Source organism: Callospermophilus lateralis, chromosome 5 (genome assembly GCF_048772815.1).
Source record: "Callospermophilus lateralis isolate mCalLat2 chromosome 5, mCalLat2.hap1, whole genome shotgun sequence".
Taxonomy (NCBI): Eukaryota; Metazoa; Chordata; class Mammalia; order Rodentia; family Sciuridae; genus Callospermophilus; species Callospermophilus lateralis.
In genome coordinates, this window is record NC_135309.1 from 165258121 (window position 1) to 165284353 (window position 26233).

General features: G+C 55.6%; 1 protein-coding gene across 1 annotated transcript in view; it reads right to left on the reverse strand.

The window, feature by feature from the left end:
* Ahrr (aryl hydrocarbon receptor repressor) overlaps positions 1-17053 on the reverse strand; it is a 71745-nt gene extending 54692 nt beyond the window's left edge. The window contains exons 1-2 of the mRNA XM_077109541.1: positions 16992-17053; positions 12654-12835 (exon numbers count right to left, since the gene is read on the reverse strand). Coding sequence (XP_076965656.1) covers positions 12654-12835; positions 16992-17053 — 244 coding nt within the window. The remainder of the gene's footprint in view (positions 1-12653; positions 12836-16991) is intronic.
* Positions 17054-26233: the final 9180 nt, after the last annotated feature.

Consider the following 26233-nt stretch of genomic DNA (forward strand, 5'->3'; position numbering starts at 1 on the left):
CGTCTCCTGGGTTTGTTCATCGGCAGGGCACTGTGAGGAAGAGCTCCTGGCTATTCGACATTCCTCTGTGTCCGTGTGGACTGACGGGGTCCCAACTTATTTACTGGGTTGTCAGCCATTGCTACTGTGATCCGTCGTGATTCCGGAGTCCACCCTGGCATGGCAGTGGCCCCTTCACAATGGCACTCTACCACTCTGGGTCCACCTTGCCCGCTGGTGAATGGACTTCTGAGGCCATCTTGTATTTTCCCAATCCATCTTTGGTGGGAGCCCAAAAGCTCTTGTGCTTTTAGTAGTGTGGGGTCTTTAGAAAGGAAGGTCTGCATGGGCGGCAGTCAGCTTTTGTTGCTGTGATCAGAGTCTGGACAAAGACAACTCAGCAGAGGAAAGGTTTATTCGTGGCTCACGGTTTCAGAGGTTCAGTCCATGGTCAGCCACCTCCACAGCAGAACATCATGGTGGAAGGGTGGGTGAAGGAAAGCAGCTCAGGACATGGCGGCCAGGAAGCAGAGAGAGAAAGAGAGATGGTGAGAGAGAGAGAGATGTGCCAAGGACAGAATGTAAGCCCCAGAGGCATGTCCCCCGTGACCTAGTTCTCCAGCCACACCCTGCCTGCCTTTAGTTATCACCCAGTTAATCCATGCAAGTGGATCAATCCACTGATTAGGTTACAGCCTCATCATCTAGTCGTTTCATTTCTGAATATTCCTGAATATTTCAATTCTGAACATTCATTTCTGAATATTCTCTCACATGAGCTTCTGGGGACACTTCACATCCAAGTCATAACAGGCTGTTATGTCACTGCTCCCGGGGTGTCACTCTCCCCAGGCCCTCAGTAGACAGGTGTGAACCATACACTCTGTATATACACATGCATGTCTCCATCTCTCGGTATACTGTATTTCTCTGTACACTATATTTTCAGTATACACTGAAAATCCTGAGTTCACACCAATACCTCCAATTCGAGTTCAAAACCGCAGATTCAGTACAGAGTGAAGTCATTTCCCCTTGTATATTGTGTGGAGATTTCTCTGGAGGGACTTAAACTAACGACTCACTTTCTTTAATGGTATCCTGACTATTCAGGTTTTCTGTTTCATCTTGAATCAGTTTTAGGAAGCTTTGTTTCCTAGGAATTTTCCATTTGTCTTCAAATTTATTAGCATTTATTCGTTCCTAACAGCCTGAAGTTATCTTTCAAATCTATATAGATGCATCTATATCCCTAATACTGTATATATATTGCTTTAGATATTATTGTGTGTATATTCTTTATGTTCTTAATACTGTTTTTTTGTTTGTTTGTTTGTTTTGTGGTGCTGGGGATTGAACCTAGGGCCTTGTGCATGTGAGGCAAGCACTCCATCAACTGAGCTTATCCCCAAGCCCCCTAATACTGGTTACTTTTTTCCTTGATCAATCTCACCAGAATTTATAAAGTTGATCATTTTAATGTTCTAATGTTTTTCTATTTCAATCAACATATTATTTTGCATTATTTCCTTTCTTTGGCTCTATTGTTATCATACTGTTCCTTATCAAAACTAATTGAGCTGAGTATTATGGCACAAGACTGTAATCCCAGTGATCAGGAGGCTGAGGCAGGAGGATTACAAATTTAAAACCAGCCTCAGCAACTTAGCCAGGCCCTAAGCAACTTAGTGTCTCCAATTAAAAAATAAAAAGGTCTGGGGATGTGGCTCGGTGGTAAAGTGACCCTGAGTTCGATCCCGTTACCACCCCCACAAAGTCACAATCACAAAGAAACATGGTGGGACCTCAAACGCAAAATCAGCTGGGACGACAGGGTGTGCCACGGTGCCCAGCTTGACTGTGACTTTTAAAATTCATTAAGATTTATTTTATTGACCAAAATGGTTCCATTCACTTAGAAAATTCATTTATAAATCTGTTTTGGATATATATAATTTTGTTTTGGGATATAGCCATTATATTTTTTGCATTTGTCAAATCTATAATTTTTATTCTTTATATGTCTTACTAAATATGAGCTATTTGTAATCTTTCTAATGATGAATTTATGTATTCTTTTTTATAGTTCTGTCAATATTTGCTTGATACATTTTGAGATATTAGGAGTGTACTAATTTAGAATTATTTTATCCACTTGATGAGATTAACTGTTTAATAATTATGTTGAAAAATCTCTCCCCCACCAGCTCTAACTCCAATAAACATTTTAGACCAAAATCAATGTTTTGAAAGAAACATACTCTCATCAGACTTCTTGCAGTACCTTTCCTGTCATTTATTTTGGCCCTTCCTGCACGCTGGAGTATCAGATGGGCTTTCTGTGAATAGCGTGTGTGATCTACGCCAACGATCTCTACCTTTTACACGGCAGGCTTAGTCCATTCACGTTTATTGTTGTGCTGCCTATCTGTTCCACCCCTGTAGTGGTTTTCCCCTACTTTCTTGTCTTTTCCTTCAGACCACATTATTTCCTTCTCATTTTTTCCTTTCCATTAGTTTGAAAATTAAAGTCCACTTCCATATGGAAGTTAGAGAATCAGCCTCCAGGGTCAATAGCAGGACCTGAGAATGCTCTGACCCGGATCACCATCCTCAGAGCCACACACCATCATGGCCACACTTTATTCCTGTTCTGCTCTCACTATGTTGTTGCTACAGCTTTGCACAGTTGTGTTCAGGTTGCTTCTCTCCGAGTGACCACCTTGCCACTCCTTGTCACTTCTGCATCACAAATCCTCACCTGGAACTCCCGTCCTCTGCCTGAGGTACACCCTGATATTCCTTCTAAGCTCTCTCTGTTCTCAGCTTCCTGGTTTTAATCTCTGAGTACTCCTTAATTTCTTGCCAGCTCATCCATCAATGTTGAAAGGGTCAGCCTGCTTTATCTTGCATTTTTGGCTGCCTCAGCAGAAGGATGAATTGGATGCTTGCTGGAAATGGAAGAGATGAGACTTTTGAATCCCAGGGGGGCAAGGACTGTGCATTTAAGTCCACAAGCATGAAGAAGAAGGGGCTCTTTCAGTATGAGTCTTAGCAGAGGCCCCAGGACAGCAGATACCACTCTCCCAAGAAAGTGGGCAGAGGAGGCACATCCAGAGTGAACAGGAGGGTGTCCTCAGAGGATCCGGTGAGTCACTCCCCCTCCTGCACTAGGAGAGCAGCAGCTTCTCCCCAGGCCCCTCAGTGTCTGTCTCCTAGGGCTGGTGAGAGCCCCGAGGCCACCACCCCTCTGACGCTGATCCAAGGGGCCAATGTGCCTGGAGCTCTCCACGGGCACGGACTGCAGGTGGGGATCCTGCCACCTTGGAGGCTGGAAGGCACAGCCCTGGACCTGGGGCCACACTGCGGCTCCCTAGGCTGGGGGTCCAAATGCTGCCCGAGGTGCCTGGAGATGACACCAGGGGCCAGGCTAAGGAGGGAAATGCCAGGGACCACCTGCAGGGTGCCACCCACACCAGGCTGTACAGAGACGCGTGATGGTCTCCCACGTGACCAAGACACCTGAGAGCCCCCTGGGTCCCACTCACAGCCACGCCAGCCTCATGGGACGGTTCCTGGCCTGTGTCCTCTCCTGCTGCTCCCACCCAGGAACTACAGCTGCCAGTGCAGGGGACGAGGGATGAGCAGTCTACCTGGCTCCCAGGACCCTACCCACAGCAGCCCATGGCCGCACCTGAGACAGCTCAGTTCTTAACATGTCACTAGACTGACCCTGGTGATCGAGCAGCCTGCGGGGGCCACCCGACCAAAGGTGCTGTCCATCTGCTGGAAGGATGGTGACGCCTGGGGATGTCTGGACACTCCCAGGCTGGGAGAACCAGCCACAGAGCGGACTGCTGGGCAGTGCCAGGGAAGCACAGACTGGAGGCCAGCTCCCCCCTGGGTCCTGGGGAGAGCCAGCTCCGCGAGGAGGGAAGGAGCAAGTCTCTCTCTTCATGGCCAGGCTCACCTCCTGGAACAGCTGGGAGAGGAAGGAAAACCAGACCAGCCCAGGAGACCATCAAGAGTGCCCCCACGACGACCACGGGGCAGGGTCCACTCCACCCCGGAGCTGCCACACCTCCCCTCCCTCCAGCACCCACCCACTCCAAGCCGAAGCGCTGTCTAAACATCAGCCTAGATGGACCTGAGGAGGCTCCTTCCGGCAACGCTCCCTCCAGCTGAGAGCCAAGCAGGGAAACCTCAGGCTCCAGGAGGCCAGGCGCGCCCAGGAGGACTCCCCTACTTGCACCACAGGCCCAGTGACCAGCCTCAGCTCTGCTCCCCAGAGCAACAGGGAGCACCTGTGTCCTGTTGTCCATCCTGCTCCTGTCGTCCACGTGGGCAGTGTCTGCTGGTGCCACCAGCTCCCCTGGGTTCCACTGGGACAGTGAGGGCTGTGGTCCACACCCACAGGGGCCTTAGCAAATGGCTGGGCATGAGTAGGCCAGGAACTTTCCAAATCTTCAAGGTCTGGTCCCTGCGATGTGTCTCTCCTCACACGGTTCGCCATAGCAGAGGCATCAGTCCCCAACACCCTGCTTAGGAGCCCCGGCTGAGGATCCAGCCTCATCCCGTGCAGGTTCGACTGCCCTGCACGAACACCATGAAGCACGCTCTGTCACTTCTGAGGAGTGTGCCCTCCCCTCCGGTCCCCAGCCATGCACCCATTCTGAGTCCTCACCCGGAGCACGGCTAATGCTGCATCTGACCTCCGTGCTGCGGTGAGGGCAGGTGATCTCTAGCACCGCGGAGGCCAGCTGCGACCTTCCCAGAGCTGTCCAGCAGCCACACTCCCACCGCAGCCCCGACAGCCTCCCAGCACACACCTGAGTTCAGTGCCCAGATCTTGGACTGCGCAGCTGCCTGAAACGCAAGGCCTCCGCCCAGACCCAGGCTTGCCTTCTCCCAGCCCAGGGCTGGAGGCACAGCAGAGGACCCGATCTGGGTGTGCCACGGCTGCTTCAGTGTGGTGCTCCTCTGTGGTGCGCACGCCTGGCGAGCCTCAGGTATGTCTCCTCCCATGAGGGGAAGATCCTTAGAGACCTCATTTCCAAATGCCACCAGGCTGCTCCAGAACCTGGGCTGGGGACCCAGCGCGCAGTCCATGATGGAGATCGATTGTCAGGAGGAGGGTGACTGCTACAGTGATGAGTCTCACTGTGCTGCCCGGGCTGGTCTGGAACTCCTGGGCAAGGAGTCCTCCGCCTCAGCCTTCCCCGGGGCAGGAAGCGCCACCACCCTTGGCTGAGAAGGACAACCCCATCGTGGGAGCTGAAATCCGTGTCTCAGGTAAAACTGCTGCTTCCATCCACGGCCTGGAAGCTCCTGCTGGTCTCAAGCACTTGCTCAGGCACATCCCTGAACTCAGGGCCCAGGACGTACCTTCCTGGTGTCAGGGACCTTCTGTCCCAGGGTCATAGTGCAGCAGACATGCCCACACAGACCAGGTGAGTGCGGACCTGGGGGACCCCGGGCATGGGTGCCGCAGGCTGAACCCAGAGCAGCGGCCCTTCCCAGGGCTGCCTCCAGCCGCCACACTCCCACGGCAGCCCCGACGCCTCCCAGCACACACCCGACACTCCACCACGGTCTCCAGGTCCTCCTGGGTCCTGGCTGAGCCTCCCCTTCTGCTTGCTGTTCCGGGCGGTCCTCTCTCTGGCCAGTATCTCCACAGAATGTACCTCTGTTCATCTGATCAATGCTCCTGTCCCCCTGAGTCCTCTAGAGGATGCCGTCCACGTGGCAGGCCTGGGGCCTCTCAGGCCCCCCCAGTCAGTGCCCAGGGCCATAGGCCCCACTTCCAGCTCAGGCCTGGAAGGGGCCCAGCTCTGCTCCTGCCCCAGGACAGGATGTGACCGCCTCCTCCACATCCCCTCCCCCACTGCCGTCTTCACCCTGAATTTCCCCTTCTGTGGATGATGAAGTTCACAGGGTGGAAAATCCCAGCCTGACAGTGGCCCACAGAAGGCGGCAGCAGCAGAGGGTTGTGCAACTTGAAAGTGCTCTATAAGAAACCAAGTAAATAAAAACAAAAGCTCTCAGCCTGTGCCACGCATTGTCACATCTCCAGGTTGTCTTGACCCTCCCAGGCTGGAACTTTCCAGGTCAAGTCCTTCCCAAAGGGGACTTTTCATAAAGTCTCAATGAAATGAGCTTGTCCACTTCTCAGTCAGGAAGCACAGATGAAGATCCAATCTCTGCAGCTTGACTCTCTTCTAAGCATACACTGCACACGAATTCAGGAAAGTCTGAAATTTACCGGTCCCCTTCAAGTCTGCCCTCAGATCTATTCAAGTGGAGCGTCCTTCTCATTAATGAACCACGTGAGGGGACCAGGCAGGATCCTGTGCAGGATACCAAGGCAGGTATAAACTGAGCTCATGGTAAGAGTGGCAAGGCTCCTACAAGCCTGTGTCCGCAAGGATTGGCTTTCTCAGCACAGCCCACGCACAGCGACCCAGGATTCCTGCAGTTCACGTCACAAGCCCTGGAGCTAGGTGTAAGTCAGGAATTCATTCTGTCTGTTGGCTCAGTGTGGAGGTTCGGGGGAACCAGCCAGAAGCAGCAGAACTGGGGCTCTTCTCCTCCATCCAGCGGGGAAACCCAATCTGACCCAGAGGTGGAGTCTGTGTGTGTCAGTGCCAGGAAGGTGAAGTGACCACACCTCCAGCTGCCCAGACACGGAGGCTGCCCCTCCTAACTATCCCATGGCATCTGGGATTCACTGAGCCCACTTGGCTTATTTATTTTCATATATGCATTTTTTTAGCACTTCTGTGGAATGAATCCTCTACCACTGACCTACACACCCACCCTTTTTATTTTATTTTGAGACAGGGTCTCACTACATTGCCTAGGCTGGCCTTGAACTTGCAGCCCTCCTCTTCAGCCTCCTGAGTCTCTGGGATCACAGGTGTGCACCACTGTGCCCAGCTCACATGGTTCATTCATAAAAAGGACCCTCCAAGAAGAGCGGATCTGGGGGGCAGACTCCACTCCAGCTGCCCACAGGTGGCAAGGTCAGACGACACACACCCTTCTGTACACAGACCCTCCTGGAGAAGAGGTGCAAACTGTGGGCACTGACCCGGCCGCAGCAACCCAGGCAGAGCTGGGTGGGAGGAACCTGGTCTGGGTGGAGAAACGGTAAAGCCAGGGCATTTCCACAAGAAATTGGGAACCCAGAGAAGAACCACAGTGCGCCGTCACCTTTCCATTGGGACAAGCTCTGCAAGTGCCTTGGGACTCAGTTCCTGTGGGGATTGGGGTTAGGGTAAGAGGACTGGGCAGAGGACCTCAGAAGACCAGAGCAGGACAGCTGCCTCAGATGTCAGTGCTGAGCCTTCCTCTCCATGCCCTCTCCATGCCCCGGGGGCACCAGGGCCAGGGGGCCCACACATGGAGACGGGTCCCATGCTGCTTCAGGACATGCAGGGGCCCTGAGAGCTGGCAACCCTCCCACCCGGCAGACCTGCAGAGGCCTGTCCACAGCTCCATGGCCCCACCCACCCTGCCTGATGCAACCCTGTAGGCACACAGCAGAAAACCCTCCCGCAGCATAAAGCCCCCAGTCCACACGTGTAGCCTGCTCGAGGCCATCTGAGATCCGGCCCAGGACCACCCAGAGCGGGAGGTCTGAATAAGCAGGAGGGCAAGACAGAGCCTGGCCATCACCTACATCATGTGCTAAGGAGAAACTAGGTGCAGAGAGCAGAAGCCTGGTGGACAGAGATGGACAGAACAAAGGCCCAACACGCTGGGGAAGGGCACTAACCCTGCTGCCCAGGGTGCCTGGAGCCAGTGCAGATGGGGAGGGGCCTGACCTGGACTGTGGGTGAGGTGGGGTACACCCCAGCAGCTGCAGCGCCCACAGTGCCCAGGGCAGGGGGCCAGACCTGGAGTGTAGACAAGGGTATGCACCCCAGCAGCTGCAACGCCCACAGTGCCCAGGGTAGGGGGCCTGACCTGGAGTGTAGACAGGGGTATGCACCCCAGCAGCTGTAGCAGCCACGGTGCCCAGGGCAGGGGGCCTGACCTGGAGTGTAGACAGGGGGTATGTACCCAGCAGCTGTAGCAGCCATGGTGCCCAGGTCAGGGGGCCAGACCTGGAGTGTGGACAGGGGGTATGTACCCAGCAGCTGCAGCGCCCACAGTGCCCAGGGCAGGGAGCCTGACCTGGAGTGTAGACAGGGGCATGCACCCCAGCAGCTGTAGCAGCCATAGTGCCCAGGGCAGGGGGCCTGACCTGGAGTGTAGACAGGGGTATGCACCCCAGCAGCTGTAGCAGCCACGGTGCCCAGGGCAGGGGGCCTGACCTGGAGTGTAGACAGGGGGTATGTACCCAGCAGCTGTAGCAGCCATGGTGCCCAGGTCAGGGGGCCAGACCTGGAGTGTGGACAGGGGGTATGTACCCAGCAGCTGCAGCGCCCACAGTGCCCAGGGCAGGGGGCCAGACCTGGAGTGTAGACAGGGGGCATGCACCCCAGCAGCTGTAGCAGCCATGGTGCCCAGGGCAGGAGGCCTGACCTGGAGTGTAGACAGGGGTATGCACCCCAGCAGCTGCAGCGCCCACAGTGCCCAGGGCAGGGGGCCTGACCTGGAGTGTAGACAGGAGGCATGCACCCCAGCAGCTGTAGCACCCACAGTGACCAGGGCAGGGGGCCTGACCTGGAGTGTAGACAGGGGGTATGTACCCAGCAGCTGTAGCAGCCATAGTGCCCAGGGCAGGGGGCCTGACCTGGAGTGTAGACAGGGGGCATGCACCCCAGCAGCTGTAGCACCCACAGTGACCAGGGCAGGGGACCTGACCTGGAGTGTAGACAGGGGTATGTACCCAGCAGCTGCAGCATCCACAGTGCCCAGGGTAGGGGGCCTGACCTGGAGTGTGGACAGGGGGCATGCACCCCAGCAGCTGCAGCATCCACAGTGACCAGGGCAGGGGGCCAGACCTGGAGTGTAGACAGGGGCATGCACCCAGCAGCTGTAGCACCCACAGTGCCCAGGGCAGGGGGCCAGACCTGGAGTGTAGACAGGGGGCATGCACCCCAGCAGCTTCAGCATCCACAGTGCCCAGGGTAGGGGGCCTGACCTGGAGTGTAGACAGGGGGCATGCACCCCAGCAGCTGTAGCAGCCATAGTGCCCAGGGCAGGAGGCCTGACCTGGAGTGTAGACAGGAGGCATGCACCCCAGCAGCTGTAGCACCCACAGTGCCCAGGGCAGGGGGCCAGACCTGGAGTGTAGACAGGGGGTATGTACCCAGCAGCTGTAGCACTCACAGTGACCAGGGCAGGGGGCCTGACCTGGAGTGTAGACAGGGGGCATGCACCCCAGCAGCTGTAGCAGCCACGGTGCCCAGGGCAGGGGGCCTGACCTGGAGTGTAGACAGGGGGCATGCACCCCAGCAGCTGTAGCACCCACAGTGCCCAGGGCAGGGGGCCAGACCTGGAGTGTAGACAGGGGTATGTACCCAGCAGCTTCAGCATCCACAGTGCCCAGGGTAGGGGGCCTGACCTGGAGTGTAGACAGGGGGCATGCACCCCAGCAGCTGTAGCAGCCATAGTGCCCAGGGCAGGAGGCCTGACCTGGAGTGTAGACAGGGGTCATGCACCCCAGCAGCTGTAGCACCCACAGTGACCAGGGCAGGGGGCCAGACCTGGAGTGTAGACAGGGGGTATGTACCCAGCAGCTGTAGCACTCACAGTGACCAGGGCAGGGGGCCTGACCTGGAGTGTAGACAGGGGGCATGCACCCCAGCAGCTGTAGCAGCCATAGTGCCCAGGGCAGGAGGCCTGACCTGGAGTGTAGACAGGGGGTATGTACTCCAGAAGCTGTAGCACCCACAGTGACCAGGGCAGGGGGCCTGACCTGGAGTGTAGACAGGAGGCATGCACCCCAGCAGCTGTAGCACTCACAGTGACCAGGGCAGGGGGCCTGACCTGGAGTGTAGACAGGGGGTATGTACCCAGCAGCTGTAGCACTCACAGTGACCAGGGCAGGGGGCCTGACCTGGAGTGTAGACAGGAGGCATGCACCCCAGCAGCTGTAGCACTCACAGTGACCAGGGCAGGGGGCCTGACCTGGAGTGTAGACAGGGGCATGCACCCCAGCAGCTGTAGCAGCCATAGTGACCAGGGCAGGGGGCCTGACCTGGAGTGTAGACAGGGGGTATGTACCCAGCAGCTGTAGCAGCCATGGTGCCCAGGTCAGGGGGCCAGACCTGGAGTGTGGACAGGGGGTATGTACCCAGCAGCTGCAGCGCCCACAGTGCCCAGGGCAGGGGGCCAGACCTGGAGTGTCGACAGGGGACATGCACCCCAGCAGCTGTAGCAGCCATGGTGCCCAGGGCAGGGGGCCTGACCTGGAGTGTAGACAGGGGCATGCACCCCAGCAGCTGTAGCACCCACAGTGCCCAGGGCAGGGGGCCAGACCTGGAGTGTAGACAGGGGGCATGCACCCCAGCAGCTGTAGCACCCACAGTGCCCAGGGCAGGGGGCCAGACCTGGAGTGTAGACAGGGGGCATGCACCCCAGCAGCTGTAGCAGCCATGGTGCCCAGGGCAGGGGGCCTGACCTGGAGTGTAGACAGGGGGCATGCACCCCAGCAGCTGTAGCACCCACAGTGACCAGGGCAGGGGGCCTGACCTGAAGTGTAGACAGGAGGCATGCACCCCAGCAGCTGTAGCAGCCACAGTGACCAGGGCAGGGGGCCAGACCTGGAGTGTAGACAGGGGGTATGCACCCCAGCAGCTGTAGCACCCACAGTGACCAGGGCAGGGGGCCTGACCTGGAGTGTAGACAGGGGTATGTACCCAGCAGCTGTAGCAGCCATAGTGCCCAGGTCAGGGGGCCAGACCTGGAGTGTAGACAGGGGGTATGTACCCAGCAGCTGTAGCAGCCATAGTGCCCAGGTCAGGGGGCCTGACCTGGAGTGTAGACAGGGGTATGTACTCTAGCAGCTGTAGCACCCACAGTGACCGGGGCAGGGGGCCTGACCTGGAGTGTAGACAGGGGTATGTACTCCAGCAGCTGTAGCACCCACAGTGACCAGGGCAGGGGGCCTGACCTGGAGTGTAGACAGGGGGTATGTACCCAGCAGCTGTAGCACTCACAGTGACCAGGGCAGGGGGCCTGACCTGGAGTGTAGACAGGGGCATGCACCCCAGCAGCTGTAGCACCCACAGTGACCAGGGCAGGGGGCCTGACCTGGAGTGTAGACAGGGGCATGCACCCCAGCAGCTGTAGCACCCACAGTGACCAGGGCAGGGGGCCTGACCTGGAGTGTAGACAGGGGGTATGCACCCCAGCAGCTGCAGCACCCACAGTGCCCAGGGCAGGGGGCCTGACCTGGAGTGTAGACAGGGGGTATGTACCCAGCAGCTGCAGCACCCACAGTGACCAGGGCAGGGGTCCAGACCTGGAGTGTAGACAGGGGGCATGCACCCCAGCAGCTGCAGCGCCCACAGTGCCCAGGGCAGGGGGCCAGACCTGGAGTGTAGACAGGGGGCATGCACCCCAGCAGCTGTAGCAGCCATAGTGCCCAGGGCAGGGGGCCAGACCTGGAGTGTAGACAGGGGGCATGCACCCCAGCAGCTGTAGCAGCCATAGTGCCCAGGGTAGGGGGCCTGACCTGGAGTGTAGACAGGGGGTATGTACTCCAGAAGCTGTAGCACCCACAGTGACCAGGGCAGGGGGCCTGACCTGGAGTGTAGACAGGGGGCATGCACCCCAGCAGCTGTAGCAGCCATAGTGCCCAGGGCAGGGAGCCTGACCTGGAGTGTAGACAGGGGGCATGCACCCCAGCAGCTGTAGCACCCACAGTGACCAGGGCAGGGGACCTGACCTGGAGTGTATGCAGGGGCATGCACCCCAGCAGCTGTAGCACCCACAGTGACCAGGGCAGGGAGCCTGACCTGGAGTGTAGACAGGGGGCATGCACCCCAGCAGCTGTAGCACCCACAGTGACCAGGGCAGGGGGCCAGACCTGGAGTGTAGACAGGGGGCATGCACCCCAGCAGCTGTAGCAGCCATAGTGCCCAGGGCAGGGGGCCAGACCTGGAGTGTAGACAGGGGGCATGCACCCCAGCAGCTGTAGCAGCCATAGTGCCCAGGCTAGGGGGCCTGACCTGGAGTGTAGACAGGGGCATGCACCCCAGCAGCTGTAGCACCCACGGTGCCCAGGGCAGGGGGCCTGACCTGGAGTGTAGACAGGGGGTATGCACCCCAGCAGCTGTAGCACCCACGGTGCCCAGGGCAAATCACACAATTAACAGTAGACACCTACCTCTGACCATGGCTGAGCCTGTTCCTTCCTAAAGTAGACACCTTGCTTCTCTGGAGTCCCTGGCGTGGGAGCCCAGGGCTAGGGCTATCCAGGCCTCCTCAGAGCTACCCTGGCTCCGAGTACTCAGTGCACCTAGGGCCATCCTATCAAGGTGGTGGAAAGCCCCTGCCTAGGAGTGTGGAGGAGCAGCCAGGACCCTGTAACCTGGCCCCAGAGAAGGCCTATGGCCTGAGCCTGGGCCGAGCAAGGCAGTCTGGGGAGGCGGGAGGAGGAGATGCACAGGTACCGCACCACACTCTCCGGGTCACAGTTGGGCCCAGGTGAGACCCACGGCACTCAGGTGGACACAGGGGGATCAGATGAGGCCCAGGGCTGCGGGTGCGAGTCCTACCTTGGAAGAAGCTCTTCACCCTGAGATAGCTCACGCTGAGGCGCAGGACAGAGAGCTTATCCAGCTTGGCGACGACGTCGGGGGGGAAGGGCAGCAGGCTGGCCAGGTGGTCCAGCTCTGCATTCAGGCGGTCCCGGTGCCTCTTGGAAGGGTTTGACTTCTCGGCCCCCAGGGCAGGCCTCCTGCGGGAAAAGACCACATCAGGCAGGAGCTTCTGGCCTCAGGGGCGGGACCTGGTCTCTGGAGTGGCCCTGCTAGGAGCAGGAGCAGAGGAGCCGCAGTGCTGACGAGAACCGAAACCCCTTCCTGAAGACGCACAGGAAGCCAGTGCCCAACGCCTCAGGCTGCAGCTTGGGGACAAAGACCAGCGGAGGGCTGGGGTCGTAGCTCAGTGGTAGAGCGCTTGCCTCGCACATGTGAGGCACTGGGTCTGATCCTCAGCACCACATAAAAAGTAAGTAAATAAAATAAAGGTCTTGTGTCCATCTACAATTAAAATATTTTTAAAAAAGACCAGCTGCAGAGGACAGGAGGGCAGGGGAAGGTCACATGCTCTCCACCTCCTGGCCACAGCCCAGCAGGTCAGGACACCTGGCCCAGGCTGTCTGGGCAGAGGCGGTGCCTGGAAAACCTGTGTTCACGCCACCTCCTGCAGTGGTCCCTGTTGCCTGACAAGGCTGATGCATTCCAGGAGAAAGGGAGTCCCCCCACGTGGTGAGCCCAGACCCACCCCTGGGCATCTCTAACCACCCTGGGCAGCACCGGAGGTCTGTGCTTGCAGGCACTGCCCCACCTGGGAAGAACCAGCACGTAACACCCTCAGGACAGCCATGCGGCCAGACACCACTGGCCGTCAGAAGGACAATGATCCCAGACCCACCCCACCAGCAGAGGAGCCCAACGCACAACACACGATCCCATCTGCACAAAATGCCAGGAAATGCAAACTCATCCACAGCAGCAGGAAGCCGACCAGAGGCTGCTTGGGGCAGTGGAGGGGTCCCCAAGGGGCACTGGGAAACCTGGAGTGATGGAAATGTTCGTGATCTTGATTCGAAAATGGTTTCGTCAGCAAGGCTCCATCAGCCCATTCACTTCATCCGCTGAACTGAAACATGTACTTCAGTCACATCCCAGTGAAGAGGGAAGCAGCACTCTTCCAGGCTGCTCCGAGCTTCGGACACGGTCCCTGGGGAGGCTCAGCCACCCCAGAGGACGGGAAGTGGAGGGAGGAGCAGGCTACCAGTTGTTCCAGGCATTTCACCTCTGGAGAAAGTCGCGACTGAGAATCACATGGCCCCCAAGGGCCAGCGCTGCCCCGCACCCTGTGCCTTGGGGTGCTCAGGAGCTGCTGTGGCCCCGTGCCAGTGCTCAGGAATCTCCACATGTCCCTCTGTGGCTGTGTGCCAGCCCGACACTCCACACCTCACCACCTGCCCTTTCCAGGAGGAGACGGACAGGCAGGCCTGAGCCCACCCACGTACAGACCAGGATGCCAGGCCACACCTAGCCCAGCCCTCGGCCCTGGCAAGAGGCCAGAGCCCCTGCAGATGGGTAGCCAGCTCCAGCAGGGGCTGCAGGAGGGGCTCTCTGGACGCCAACAACAGAGCCAAGTCCAGCTGTTTCCCAGAATATGTCCCCACAGGACGGACACGGCAACCTTCACAGGGGCACCCACCCCAGACAAGCTGGCCTCAGCCTCCTCGCTGCACAACAGCGGGAAAGCGTGTGAGCGTGAGCAGCTGCTGAGCTCAGAGCCCCAGAGCTCCCTGCTGGAGTGTGGTCTCCACTGAGGCACTGTGCCTCAGTGTGGGACCTCGGGGCCAGGGGGGAGGTCCTAAGGTGACACTCTCCAAAGGGCTTGATGGAGTCCTTCCCCACGCTGACTTCCCCTCCCACACATGCCTCCACCATGACCCATCCTGCCAGGCAGCTGAGGGGCCTCCCAGAGCCAGACCACGCCTTGGACTCCCAGCCTCAAAATGTGAGCGGCACCAACCTTCATTCTCTATACATTACCCAGCTGAGGCACTTTGTTTCAGTAAAAGAGAGCAGACTAACACAGTGACTGTCCACATTATCCCTCAAACCACAGTTCCACATTGCCCAGCACCCCCTCAGGTCAGTGTGGAAAACTGGCTAGTCAGTAAAGCCATTCAGGGAGAGTCCAACTGCTGAAAGGTTTAAGTTAAAAAAAAAAAGTGTGTGTGTGTGTGTGTGTGTGTGTGTGTGTGTGTGTTAGAAGATAAAACAGGAAAATTCTCTTAACTGGAAACACAGAAGTTCTCTGTAATCAGATGTAAAGTTCAATCACCCACAAAGGAAAGATGATAAACTCAGCTCCACAGAAGTCCAAGTTCTCTGCATGGCAAAGATTCCACAAGTGAAGTGGGAACTGGGGAAAGTAGACACCCCTAGAGAGGATAGGAGGGTCCCCGATGCCCAGCAGGCTGCCACAGTAAGAAGCACAAAAGCATGAGTCGTCTCTCAGGAAAATGAGCACGGGTCTCCACCCAGAGTTCACAGCAGAGGAGACGGCAGCTCTAGACTTGGCCCCGAAGAGACGCGGCGGCTCTAGGTCTGGCCAGGGATGAGACCGCAGCTCTAGGTCTGGCCAGGGATGAGACCGCAGCTCTAGGTCTGGCCAGGGATGAGACCGCAGCTCTAGGCTTGGCCGAGGAGAAGATGCAGTCTGGCCAGGGAAGAGACGCGGCAGCTCTAGACTTGGCCCAGGAAGAGACATGGCAGCTCTAGGTCTGGCCAGGGATGAGACGCGGCGGCTCTAGGTCTGGCCAGGGAAGAGACACGGCGGCTCTAGGTCTGGCCAGGGAAGAGATGCGGCGGCTCTAGGTCTGGCCAGGGAAGAGACGAGGCGGCTCTAGACTTGGCCCAGGAAGAGACATGGCAGCTCTAGGTCCGGCTGAGGAAGAGATGCGCCAACTCTAGTCTGGCCGGGGAGGAGATGCGGCAGGTCTAGGTCTGGCCGAGGAGGCGACACCGTGGATCTAGGCCTGGCCGAGGATGAGACCCGGCACTCTAGGCCAAGGAGGGGAGACTGCATCACAAGCTCCTGGCTAGGGGTAGGAAACCTAAAATGCACCAGCTCTGATGCTAGCGAGGGTGACACAACCAGATCCCGGCCCCTGCCGCCGACCAGCAGCCCCACCGACCAGCAGCCCTGCCAACCCCCGAAATCGGCACCAGACCTGGGGTCTGATTTGCCTGCTGCAGCCCCATATCAGGTCTGGGTGGCAATGGGGGCCGAAGACCCTCCTGGGACAAAGCCCTTGAGCTTGCGGCAGGGTGAGCAGCAGCAGCTGGTGTGTCCTTCACCCACGTCCCCATCCCACAGGGACATGTGGGAGGCCTGGGTGGGCATCACTTGCACAGCATATCTGCGCTCCAGCCCAGGAACCTGCAGCTGCAGACTCACAGGCCGATGACAGAGCAGGGCTGGCAGGGCACGGCGCTGCTCAGCCACACAGCAGCCGGCTCCACCCCAGGAAGAGGGAAGCCTGTGCTGGTCTACCCACACACGTCTCAGGAGGACTCATGAGAAGCAGCTAGACTCAGGTGCCTCGGGGAGGGGACCAACTGCGGAGACCAGCCGTCCCCTGGGGTCCCAACCAGGCGAGGGGCTCACCTGTCCAGAACAAGGGCAGGTAGAAGCGGATGCCTGAGGGCTCACTCACAGTCTGCCTGCTGCCCTGGACTGCCCAGTGGAGCTCTGCACTTCAGCTGGTGGCCATTACGTTCCTCTGCCCCACCCTCGGAGCATGCTTCCACACCCCAGCTCCTCCTTAGTGTGTCCAGCTCAGCCCTGAGGACCTGTGCCGATCCACAGACCCACCCTGCCCTCTCCAGGCCTGCAGCCCAGGAGGCTCCAGCTCCACGTGCCACCAGAGCTGCCTCCCAAAATCCAGCCTTGGCGTGGGCAGGGGACTTGAACCCACTATGACTTCCCATAGGAGGTCTGCTCTATCACAGAGGCCACACATGGACAGGGCTGCAAGGCAGACCCTGCCTCAGCCTCACATGGCATCACACACTGGACCACGGTCCCCACTGTCACACACAGTTTCGGCTGGCGACGGCCTCTGGGCATCCTGAGGATGTGTGCCTCTGCATCCCTCCTGGCAGGTGGCCCCAACCAAACCACACACCTTCCTCCTGCTTCAGGTCCCTCCAAGGGCAGGTGGAGGGGCCAGCAGCAGAGGTGACCCGCGCAGGGCAACCAGCAGGCCCAGGCCCACTGCGCCCACCCTCCCTGAACCCTCTTTCTCAGTGAAAGCACAGCGTCCCCGCTGGCAGCCGCCGGGCAGAAGACGGCACACTCACTGCTTCTGAACCGGCTTCCTCCTCTTCCTGCCCGCGTAGGTGCACTCCGCCGGTGGGATCATCATCTCTGGGCCTGAAAATGAAAAAGGGCAAATCAAGTTGGAAGCACCAGAGGACCCCAGGTGACCCTCCAGAGTCCACCACGATGTCCCAAAGTCACCAGCATCAGGAAGGTCAGCTGAGGCCACTCTGCTCTGGGGGTCCACACTGTCCTAACCCAGTGCCGGTCAGCTAGGCGTGGTCATCGGACTGCAGCAGAGCCAGTGGCCCGCCGTTGGTCTGAGCAAAGCCCCTCACAGGCACTGGGGAGGAGGCCTGGCCCAGGAGCCACCTTCGGGAGCCGCGCTGGGAAGGTCTCTCTTCATGGCCTCTGCTTGGCCAGCTGGCCTCCCCTCTGGCCTCCAGCTTGGCCACCCAGCTCACCTGCCCCCACCCGAGGGAAACAGCCCATGCGCCTAGAGGGTCTTGATTCACCAGGCAGTCAGGGTATCAAAGCCCCCAGGGCACGGCCCAGGCTCTGGGCCTTGGGGGTGCCGAGACGCCCTCATCCGACCTCAGGCACATGCTGTTTGGAGGAGGGGACAGACACACACCCAACGGCACCAGGAGTGGCCATGAAAACACCAGAAATGTGTGCTGGACCCTGGGACTAGAGACAGAGGTAAGCTGAGTAAAGGCACAGAAGGGCCACCCCACAGATGCCAACTGAAGACACCGGCAGTCGCATGAGGCCCCGATCAGGCGGCCTTCAGAACAAGGAGCATACCAGGGACAAAGCAGCATTGCATGGTAGCCGCATCTCCCAGAGGACATGGCACCCTGAATGTGTGCACACCCAGCAGCTGGGCTTCCAAGCACCCAGAACCAGGTGCCCAAACTGGAGGGAGACATTGGAGACATGGCCATGCCTCTCTCAGTGGTCAGCAGGACAAGGACAGTGGACATCAGCAAGGGTGCAGATGTCCAAACAGCAGTAGATGGAGCTCACGGAATGCGCAGAACACGCCGTCCAATGACAGCAGAACACTGTCCAGGAGAGATGGTGCCTGGACATCAGCAATCACAGACCACAGAACTGAACTAGAAAGGCAGCGGGAAAATACCAAGTCCCTGGAAAGCAACACACTTCAAAGTAACCCGGCCAAAGAGAAGGCATCAAAGAAATTTTAGGAATACTCTCATAAACGGAACAAAAACGAAAACATAAGTGCATCCAGTGCCACAGAACCCAGTTATGAGCACCAACAGAAATCTATGCATCAAATGCTCGCTGGAAAAATGAACCATCTCAGAACAATCTACGCTTCAAATGTCAGCAACTGGAAGACAGAATGGACCCCAACCAAGAAGGATGTAAACGACAAAGAGGAGGCAGTGGGACTTGCAGCCCAAGGGTAATGACAAAAACTCCAGGTGCTCCTTAAAACATCAGCAAAACTGAAGAGCCTCTTGCCAGACCCATCAAAGAAATAAGGTCATGATCTACAGGAAAGAAAGAAAGAACGTCACTAGAGATCCCACAGACACCAAAAGGAATGTGAGAGAATACAGTTATGGACTGAATTGTGTCCTCCCAAATCCTGTGCTGACCCTAATGCTTCCCAGGACAGTATTGAAGCCAGGGCCTGCAAGATGATAGGGTCACACAAGGTTACTGGAAGAGCCTTGCTCCCATAGGGCTGGCCCCACAGGGAGGGGTGAGACACTCTGAGCTCCTGTCCCACCCTGTGAGAACAAGGCCACCTGCTAACCAGAAGCTGCCCACCCAAAACCAAGTCCTGATGTGCTTGATCCTCAACTGTCCTCCTGAAGAATCCTGGGACCAGTCCTTATGCAAAGCATTCAGTCTGCAGTATTTTGTTATGGCACCCAGCAACTAAGACAGACACTCTTCAATATTCAAACATTTAGGTGAAATAGGAAAGCTACGAGAGACACAAAACCCACAGATCACTTTTAAAAAGTAGATACACCAGAGAGTCCTCTGTCTACTCCAACAAACCAGAGATACCCCACCGTCCTCAGTCCATTCCAACACACCATAAATACCCCCAACGAGTCCTCTGTCTACTCCAATAAGAAATAGATACCCCAGAGAGTCCTTTGTCTCCTCCAACACACCACAGATACCCCAGAGAGTGCTCTGTCTACTCCAATAAGAAATAGATACCCCAGAGAGTCCTCTGTCTACCCCAACACACCACAGATACCCCAGAGAGTCCTCTGTCTACCCCAACAAGACACAGATACCCCAGAGAGTCCTCTGTACACTCCAACACACCACAGATACCCCAGAGAGTCTTCTGTCCACTCCAACAAGACACAGATACCCCAGAGAGTCCTCTGTCTACTCCAACACACCACAGATACCCCAGAGAGTACTCTGTCCACTCCAACAAGACACAGATACCCCCAGAGAGTCCTTTATCTACTCCAAAAAGACACAGATACTCCAGAGAGTCCTCTGTACACTCCAACACACCACAGATACCCCAGAGAGTCCTCTGTCCACTCCAACAAGACACAGATATCCCAGAGAGTCCTCTGTCTACTCCAACACACCACAGATACCCCAGAGAGTACTCTGTCCACTCCAACAAGACACAGATACTCCAGAGAGTCCTCTGTCTACTCCAACAAGACACAGATACACCAGAGAGTCCTCTATCTACTCCAACACACCATAGATACCCCAGAAAGTCCTCTGTCCACTCCAACAAGACACAGATATCCCAGAGAGTCCTCTGTCTACTCCAACACACCACAGATACCCCAGAGAGTACTCTGTCCACTCCAACAAGACACAGATACCCCAGAGAGTCCTCTATGTACTCCATCAAGACACAGATACCCCAGAGAGTCCTCTATCTACTCCAACACACCATAGATACCCCAGAGAGTCCTCTGTCTACTCCATCAAGACACAGATACCCCAGAGAGTCCTCTGTCTACTCCATCAAGACACAGATACCCCAGAGAGTCCTCTATGTACTCCATCAAGACACAGATACCCCAGAGAGTCCTCTATCTACTCCAACACACCATAGATACCCCAGAGAGTCCTCTGTCTACTCCATCAAGACACAGATACCCCAGAGAGTCCTCTATCTATTCCAACAAGACACAGATACACCAGAGAGTCCTCTGTCTACTCCAACACACCATAGATACCCCAGAGAGTCCTCTGTCTACTCCAACACACCACAGATACCCCAGAGAGTACTCTGTCCACTCCAACAAGACACAGATACTCCAGAGAGTCCTCTGTCTACTCCAACAAGACACAGATACACCAGAGAGTCCTCTGTCCACTCCAACAAGACACAGATACTCCAGAGAGTCCTCTGTCCATTCCGACAAGACACAGATACCCCAGAGAGTCCTCTGTCTACTCCAACACACCATAGATACCCCAGAGAGTCCTCTATCTACTCCAACACACCATAGATACTCCAGAGAGTCCTCTGTCCACTCCAACAAGAAACAGATACTCCAGAGAGTCCTCTGTCTACTCCAACACACCATAGATACCCCAGAAAGTCCTCTGTCCACTCCAACAAGACACAGATATCCCAGAGAGTCCTCTGTCTGCTCCAACACACCATAGATACCCCAGAGAGTCCTCTGTCTACTCCATCAAGACACAGATACCCCAGAGAGTCCTCTATGTACTCCATCAAGACACAGATACCCCAGAGAGTCCTCTATCTACTCCAACAAGACACAGACACCCCAGAGAGTCCTCTGTCTACTCCAACACACCATAGATACCCCAGAGAGTCCTCTATCTACTCCAACACACCATAGATACCCCAGAGAGTCCTCTATCTACTCCAACACACCATAGATACCCCAGAGAGTCCTCTGTCTAGTCCAACAAGACACAGATACACCAGGGAGTCCTCTGTCCACTCCAAACACACCATAGATACCCCAGAGAGTCCTCTGTCTACTCCAACAAGACAGATACTCCAGAGAGTCCTCTGTCTACTCCAACACACCATAGATATCTCAGAGAGTCCTTTGTCCACTCCAACACACCATAGATACCACAGAGAGTCCTCTGTCTACTCTAACACACCATAGATACCCCAGAGAGTCCTCTATCTACTCCAACACACCATAGATACCCCAGAGAGTCCTCTATCTACTCCAACACACCATAGATACCCCAGAGAGTCCTCTGTCTAGTCCAACAAGACACAGATAAACCAGGGAGTCCTCTGTCCACTCCAACACACCATAGATACCCCAGAGAGTCTTCTGTCAACTCCATCAAGGACATAGATAATTCAGGTATTACTCTGTGTATTCCATAAATAAATTGATAACCCAGAGAGTACTCTACTGATTCCCACAAAGAAACATATAACCTGGATAGTACTCTGTCTATTACAAGAAGGCAAATCTTGGCTGAATGGCTTCACTGGTATAACTTACCATTTTCAAGAAAGAGCAATTCCAATTCTCTACCATCTTTGGCAGAAAACCAATAAAAGATTTATACATTTAACTCATGTATGAGTTAATCATTACCCTCATTTTAAATGAAGATAGCCCATGAAAAGGAAATTACAGGTCTACATTCCTCATGAACATAGACATAAAAATCCTCAATGAGGGGTTGGGGTTGTAACTTACTGGTAGAGTGCTTGCCTCACATGTGGGAAACGCTGGGTTCAATCCTCAGCACCACATAAAAACATAAATATAGCAAAGGTATTGTTTCCATCTACAACTAAAATAGTTTTTTAAAATCCTCAGTGAAATGTTAGCACACGGACCTATCAATATATAAAGAAAATAATGCATTCCACCTATGTGGGATCATAGAGGAATCCAGGTTGCTGCAACACCCAAGAACCAATCACTGCATTCACTCTATCAACATCTAAAGAAAAGAGATTTGACCATCTTAATACATGCAGAAAAATCACTTGACAAAATCCAAATCCATATGCTAATTTGAAACCTTGCATCAAGGCGGGGCTGGGGTTGTGGCTCAGTGCTCACGGAGCGCATGTGAGGCCCTGGGTTCGATCCTCAGCACCACATATAAATAAATAAAATAAAGATATTTTGTCCACCTGTAACTAAAAAATAAAACCTTACATCAAAGTAGGGACAGAAGGGAATGTAACTGACTTGATAAAGGACATCTACAAAAAAGCCTGAAGCCAGCATCTCACCTACAATGAATGGACCTTGCTCTGAGGCCTTGAATGAGGCAAAGACGCCCCAGTCCATGGTGATCATTGCATTTGTGTGAGGCGTCGGGTTCGATCCTCAGCACCACATAAAAATAAATGAATAAAATAAGTATTCGTGTCCAAACACAACGTGTGTGTGCAGAAAATTTTCCAAATGTAATGAAAACTGGTAACCTCAGATTCAAGAAGTCCAATGAACCCCAAGCACAAGAAACCCAAGGAAGAGTACATGATAACCAGACCAAGCACATGGTCACCAAACTGCTCACAACCAGCAGCAAATAGAATGATTCTAAAAGTCAGAGAATACATTGGGCACAGAGAAGCAGAAACCAGGACAGCTGACTCCTTGTCAGAGGCAATGCAGGGGAAAGAGAGAATCCTAAAAACACCCTGAACCCCAGAATCCTACACCCTGTGAAAACACCCTTCACAAGTGAATGAGGACATTTTCAGACACACAAAGGCTGAGGATCCTTGCAGGGGCTAGGACAGTATTAAAGGAAGCCTTCAGGCCAAAGGAACCAATTCCAGGGGCAAGAGGAGCCTGCCCACTGGACAGAGAATGGCAACAGCAGGGTAAGACACTCATTTTCCACAATATACAGAGGGTGGTAGACTGCCCCGTGGGGTTTGTGACCTACGTGGACACCAAAGACCAGCAGGGGGAGGTGCTGGGCAGCACTGAGACTGTCACCCTCCCCCTCACCCTTTCTTGCCTGCTCTGCAGGAGGGAGCTGCACCTTGTGAGCAGCTCTCTTCAGCGTGAGCACTACCTCCGCCTGCCAGGAGAGGGCACTGGGGAACCTTGCAGAAGGGAGGTACCTTAGATCCTGCTCAGCACCAGGGAGGCTGGAGGCTCAGTGAACTCCTCCTCATCCAGGGGCTGTATTACCCTTCTCCAGCAAGGCCTGGACCCAGCTTCCAGAGGAGAGCTCCCTGATGCCTGCCTTGGTAGCAGTCACTCCACTACTGTAGTCAGTATCTCTTAATACTGAAGTTTCTCAATTCAAATTAAAAACTTAGATTAAACAGGAAAGTCTGGTTAAAGTCCATGTTTTAGAGACACACACTAAAACACCCAGGAAGGAAGTGGCGAGCCGGCGATTCATTCAGACACAGAGTGGGAAGGCAGTGGAGCTAAGTGGCCTGGGTGGCAGAACCAGGTTCAGGGATCACTGACCACCTGTGCTCACTGGCAAATTAGCAGAGCTCACTGAACACCTCTCTCCACTTGTCTGGAATAGCTGAAAAGTTCCTTCATTAAAAGAACGGGTTTGCGGGGCTGGGGTTGTGGCTCAGTGGTAGCGCACTTGCCTAGCATGTGTGAGGCACTGGGTTCAATCCTCAGCACCACATGCAAATAAATAAAATAAAGGTTCATCAACAACTAAAAAATTAAAAAAAAAAAAAAAGAACGGGTTTGCGGCTGGTACAGTGCTTGCCTTTCATGCACAAGGCCCTGGGTTCAATCCCCAGCCCCACCAAAAAAAAAAAAAAAAAAGGTGTTTTTTAAAAAGCATGAAAACGTGGCACTAGAGTCACCATGCTATGGCCAGCTGGTCATCACCAGAATTCCCAGCTACTCACAGGGAAGAGCAGTGCTTCAACCAACAATGCAGAGCCACAGGATGTCCACACGCCGCAGAGTGAAGCTGGACCCTTCCTCACGCAAAACGAGTGATATTGACAGAGACCTAAATGAAGAGTCAGAACTGAAACACAGGAATAAGCCCTCACAACCTTGGATCCGGCAATGATCAAAACTGCATCAAAAAACAGTGACAAAAGAAAAACCTGAATAAATGGGAGAATCAAAAACTAGGCTTCATAGGACCCTATCAAGAAAAAAGCTGGGTCAGGGACACGCATGTGGGGAGGCCGAGGAGGCAGGGCACCTGAGCCCAGGAGCTCAGGATCAGCCTGGGCAGCAGTGTGTGGCCCGAGTTAGAGAGAAAACAAAACATGAAGTGAAAGACGCCCCACAGAACAGGAGCAGGGCTGTTGGATGGGAGGCCCCCCGAACGCTCACGTGTGGGCCAAGGTAAGGGGGTTTGAAGAGGAATGACTGGGTAACCCCGGGCAGGACTGAGTGAGTGGTGGCTGAAGGTGGGTGGGGCGTAGCTGGAGGAGAAGGGTCCCCAGGAGCACAGCTTTTAGGGTGGATATTTTGTATCTGGTGAGTGAACACTTCCTCTCTCTCTGCTTCCTGATCATCATGTGAGCTGCCTCCCCACACCACACTCTTCTGCCATGATGTCCTGCCTCACTTGAGCCCCAGATGGAGACCCCTGGAACTGTGAGCCCCTGAATAAACTAAAATCGTTCCTATCCAGTCTGTTAGTCACCGTATTGAAGAAGCTGACTAAAACGAGCAGAGATTGACAACTCACACCTGATGGGGCCTAACATCCAGAACAGACAGAACTCTTGCAGCTCAACAACAAAAAGATAAGGAAACAATTAAAATATGGACAAAGGACTTGAGCTTCTCTACCCACGCCACACGAGTGGTCAGTGCATGGAGCCCAGCCTCCTGCACGTTGAGCAAACGGACATCGAACCCGTGAAATGAGCCCCCAGCACTCACACCAACAGCACTCATACTAACAGCACGGCAATCTTGTTAGGGGTGGGGACTGGAACAGGATATTGCAGAGCCGCCATGGTGCATGGCAGAGTCCCCCACGAGCCAGCAAGGCCACTCCAAGGGACGTCGCAGAGCTGAAAGTACATGTTCCAGCAGAACCTGCACCAGAATGCACACTCCTGTTCACTGCAGCCAAGAAGGGCACACAGCCCACGTGTCCACCACAGATAGGTTAGTCGTGGCCCGTGCACACGATGGAAGAGCCTCAGGAAGGGATGGAGCCATGACACAGCAGCATGCTGAGCCTGGGGGTGGCACTGAGGGAGGCCAGACAAGGGTCACCTGACTCTTCATACACAAGCACCCAGAATGCAGGCAGTGGACGTGGCTGCTGAATGGCTAAGGCCACTCAGTAATGATGACGCTGGGAACCAGACAGAGGTCGGGATCACACACCTTTGACTGTGCCAAGCACCACAGAACTCAAGTATGCCCGGTCAGCTTCAGTGGTGTGCACTGAACTTCAGGAAAAAGACATAAAGTGAACATTAACACACATCTGTGGACACAGCTTCTGAAGTGTGCAGACAGACCTGCACTCCCTGGGCTGGGCACAGATGGGTCTCTGGAGGGCACAGACAGGGCTGGGAGCTGCAGGGCCTGAGGGAGTCAAGCCAATGAGATGACTCCCAGAGAAGGAGGTGTCTGGGCTTCTGGATGACAGGAGGGTGGGCGGTGGTGGGGCACAGTGGCTGAGTGAGGTGGAGGGGCACGGCTATGGGGCTGGCCTTCAGAAGGGGAGCCTTCTTGGGAGTGGCGTAGGGCTCCTGCCTCACCCTTGGAGCCGCCCAGGGCTGACCAGTACACTTCTCCAAGAAACCAGAGTGGGCATGTGGAGGCGGGAGGCCAGTATGCAAGGCCATCCCATCTGGACGGCAAGGTCTTTCAACTCAGACAGGAAACTCCCAAGCCGCACCCAGGCCGGGCCCAGCCTGGGGGGAACAGGCCAGGGACATTTCCCGGCACCCTGAGAAGACCGGGCTTGCAGCAAACCCCCAGACCACTCTCCAAGTCCCAAACAGTGAAAGGGATGGGCTGACCACATATCTCCAGAGACCCCAACCCAGAACTGCCACCCTGACCCACCCTCATGCCAAAATGAGGCCCAATCCTCAGAGTAGGAAGGGTTCTGGGGCCACGGAAGGGGCCAGAACACCAGGAAGACGGAGGAGGGCAGAGGCTGCTGCCGGGTGGCCCATGCAGACAGTCTTCACTCACCTACATTTCAAACTCCCTCCAAGCAGCAGGAACCCAGGTGGGAGCCAAGATGCCCTCCCCAGCCTTACCCACCACTCACTAGGTACCCCTGTGGCTGCCACATGCCCAAAGCCACTTTCTCCTGGATGTCCAACTCGGCACTGGCGAGGCCTAAAATGCCGGTG